Source organism: Poecilia reticulata, unplaced genomic scaffold (genome assembly GCF_000633615.1).
Source record: "Poecilia reticulata strain Guanapo unplaced genomic scaffold, Guppy_female_1.0+MT scaffold_253, whole genome shotgun sequence".
In the NCBI taxonomy this organism is placed as follows: domain Eukaryota; kingdom Metazoa; phylum Chordata; class Actinopteri; order Cyprinodontiformes; family Poeciliidae; genus Poecilia; species Poecilia reticulata.
Genome location: NW_007615037.1, coordinates 139330 through 141957, shown reverse-complemented (window position 1 = coordinate 141957; position 2628 = coordinate 139330). Strand labels below are relative to the sequence as shown.

The 2628-nt window shown below is 48.3% G+C and overlaps 1 protein-coding gene across 1 annotated transcript in view; it reads left to right on the top strand.

Moving 5' to 3' along the window:
• The window catches only part of plxna3 (plexin A3), a 58904-nt gene that overhangs the window by 50658 nt on the left and 5618 nt on the right, over nt 1–2628 (top strand). Inside the window, 3 exon segments of the mRNA XM_008402733.2 lie at nt 264–433; nt 515–727; nt 2074–2224. Coding sequence (XP_008400955.2) covers nt 264–433; nt 515–727; nt 2074–2224 — 534 coding nt within the window.

Sequence of the window (2628 nt, the reverse complement as noted above, 5' to 3'; positions counted from 1 at the left end):
CTGCTGGTCACCAAGGTAACGCCTTAAAACAAGTTTTTGTCTAAATTAAGGTGAATTCATGGTTCTGATAAAAAAATAAATAATTATGTGATCCGTATCAGTGATCGGTATCAGTGATCGGTATCAGTGATCGGTATCAGTGATCGGTATCGGTGATCGGCAGGAAAAATCCTGATCAGCACATCTCTAATTCCGACTTTTGATGTCAGATATTTCATCATCGTTCTAACTCTTAAATTATACATTGGTCCTTCCACCACCAGGGGACGCTGCAGAAGTTTGTGGACGACCTTTTTGAGACGGTGTTCAGCACGGCCCATCGTGGTTCTGCACTGCCGTTGGCGATTAAATACATGTTCGACTTTTTGGACGAGCAGGCCGACAAACGGTCAATCACCGACCCAGATGTGCGGCACACCTGGAAGAGCAACTGGTGAGCCAAGAACCCATGAATTGTGTCCCTGGACATCTTCCTAGGATCCGTCTGAGTAAGCCTCCTCTGTGCCGTGTGCAGTCTTCCTCTCAGGTTCTGGGTCAACGTCATTAAGAATCCACAGTTCGTCTTCGACATCCATAAGAGCAGCATCACAGACGCCTGCCTGTCGGTGGTGGCGCAGACCTTCATGGACTCGTGCTCGACGTCCGAACATCGGCTCGGCAAAGACTCGCCGTCCAACAAGCTGCTCTATGCTAAAGACATCCCCAACTACAAAAGCTGGGTGGAGAGGTAGAAGAGCAGTTACTTTGGTCGTCTCTGGGCTTTTCACGTTAATGTTTCACAGCTTCGCAGCCCAAACTTTAGAGGAATTAGATGAAACACTTCACTGATAGTTTCTCCACAACAACCAGATGAGACACGAGTTCAGGTGACCAACCATCAGAGGTTTGTCACCTGATGGGTCATGTACACGTTTAGTTTCTTTATTGAAACAACATTGTCTGTGTACAGCTTTACTTTCACAATCAGTCTGTATTGCTGTTGTTCAGTCACGTATGTTAGAGTGCAGCCCATCCAAAGAACAAAAAAGACAACAGGACGCAGGTAGACGGGTTCCTGAGGCTGCAGCCATCATGGAGGCGGCAGAATAACAGTCCTGCTGGACAAACACCCGGTCCTCGGTGCTCCCAGCTGCATGGGGCCCATCGGACCAGACGGCTCTGCTTTGACCTCGAGAAAATTTGGTCAACTGTGCTGAAAGACCAGGGGCCTCATGCATAAAGCGCCGTGCGCACAAGAAATGTGTGGCGCCATATTTCACGCATCAACAGGTCAGGTTATTTTTCAGGTGATCCAGGTGTGTCTGCAATCACGTCTATAAGAACCTGAAGGTGGAGCTTTGGCTCTGATGGAGAAGATCTTCAGTGGAAGGATTCATTCAGAGGGAGGGTTGATCTGCTGGGTGATGGTGGTTTATGACCGGTACCGGTACTGGTACCGGTACTGGTACTGGTACCGGTCCAGCTTTTTAAAGCCAACCGTTGCCATGGTTACTGCTTCACGTGACGACAGACTTCTGGGTATTTCTACTCATTTCCATTTGGAGCTGCAGCAGCAGCTGCAGCAGCTAACTGGTCACTAACCCAATCTGATTTACAGGAAGCAGCAGCAGCTGCTTCCTGTAAATCAGATTGATAAAGAAAAGCTGCGCCGCCTCATGCATCCCATTTATTTAGCAGCATTTCTCTACATTCTCTGTGTGAAAACTGCGCAGCGTTTTATGCAGGAGGCCCCAGTTGACCAGACCCATAATTTACCATTTGGAGGACATGCAAAGAGCAAAAGCAGCGCAGATGGGGGAGGCAGGACAGGGAAAAGGGCCCATCSTCACTTTGAAACTTGTTTCAGATCAGATTTCGTCCTTCGTCTCTAAGAGCTGGAAGCTGCTGATTCGTTGGGTTTTTGTAGATTTCTTTGGAAAATGTGGCTGATGAGAAACTTTCAGAAACTGAAAACGGACCCAGAACCGGGTCCGTCTCATGACCGGTCCACAAACCCTGTTTGGCTGAACAGTCCAGATTGTTGGGTCAGAACCAGAAGCTTCCGTCTCACCTGTCTGTCTGTCTGTCATGAAGGTACTACAGGGACATCTCCAAGATGCCCAGCATCAGCGACCAGGACATGGACGCCTACCTGGTGGAGCAGTCCCGTCTCCATGGCAACGAGTTCAACACGCTGAGCGCGCTCAATGAGCTCTACTTCTACATCAACAAGTACAAGGAAGAGGTGAGGCTGCAGCTCCGGGTTTCTGAGCGGGTCAGGACCGTCTCCGGAGGAACGTCGAGGCAGAAGGACCAGTTTGGACCTGGTTCTGGTTCTGGWTSTTTCAGCTGCTTTTCTATTTTTGAATGGATACGAGTGAATATTTCAATACCCAGATGACTTTATGTCTAACTGATGTTTCTTCACTGGGCCTCAAAGTCATCAGGATTTTCATTTTAGAGCTTTAGAGGAGCCTTTTAAACCGGGTCCAACAGAACCAGAACCGACTGAAGCCTCCTGATGCAGCTACCATGTTGGACCAGCAGACGGTCGGTCCAGCCTGAGGCTGAGACGATAAAACCTGGGAAAACTTTCCTACATCTGGTTTTCAATATTTAATTATGATGAATAACATAATAACTCCTGTC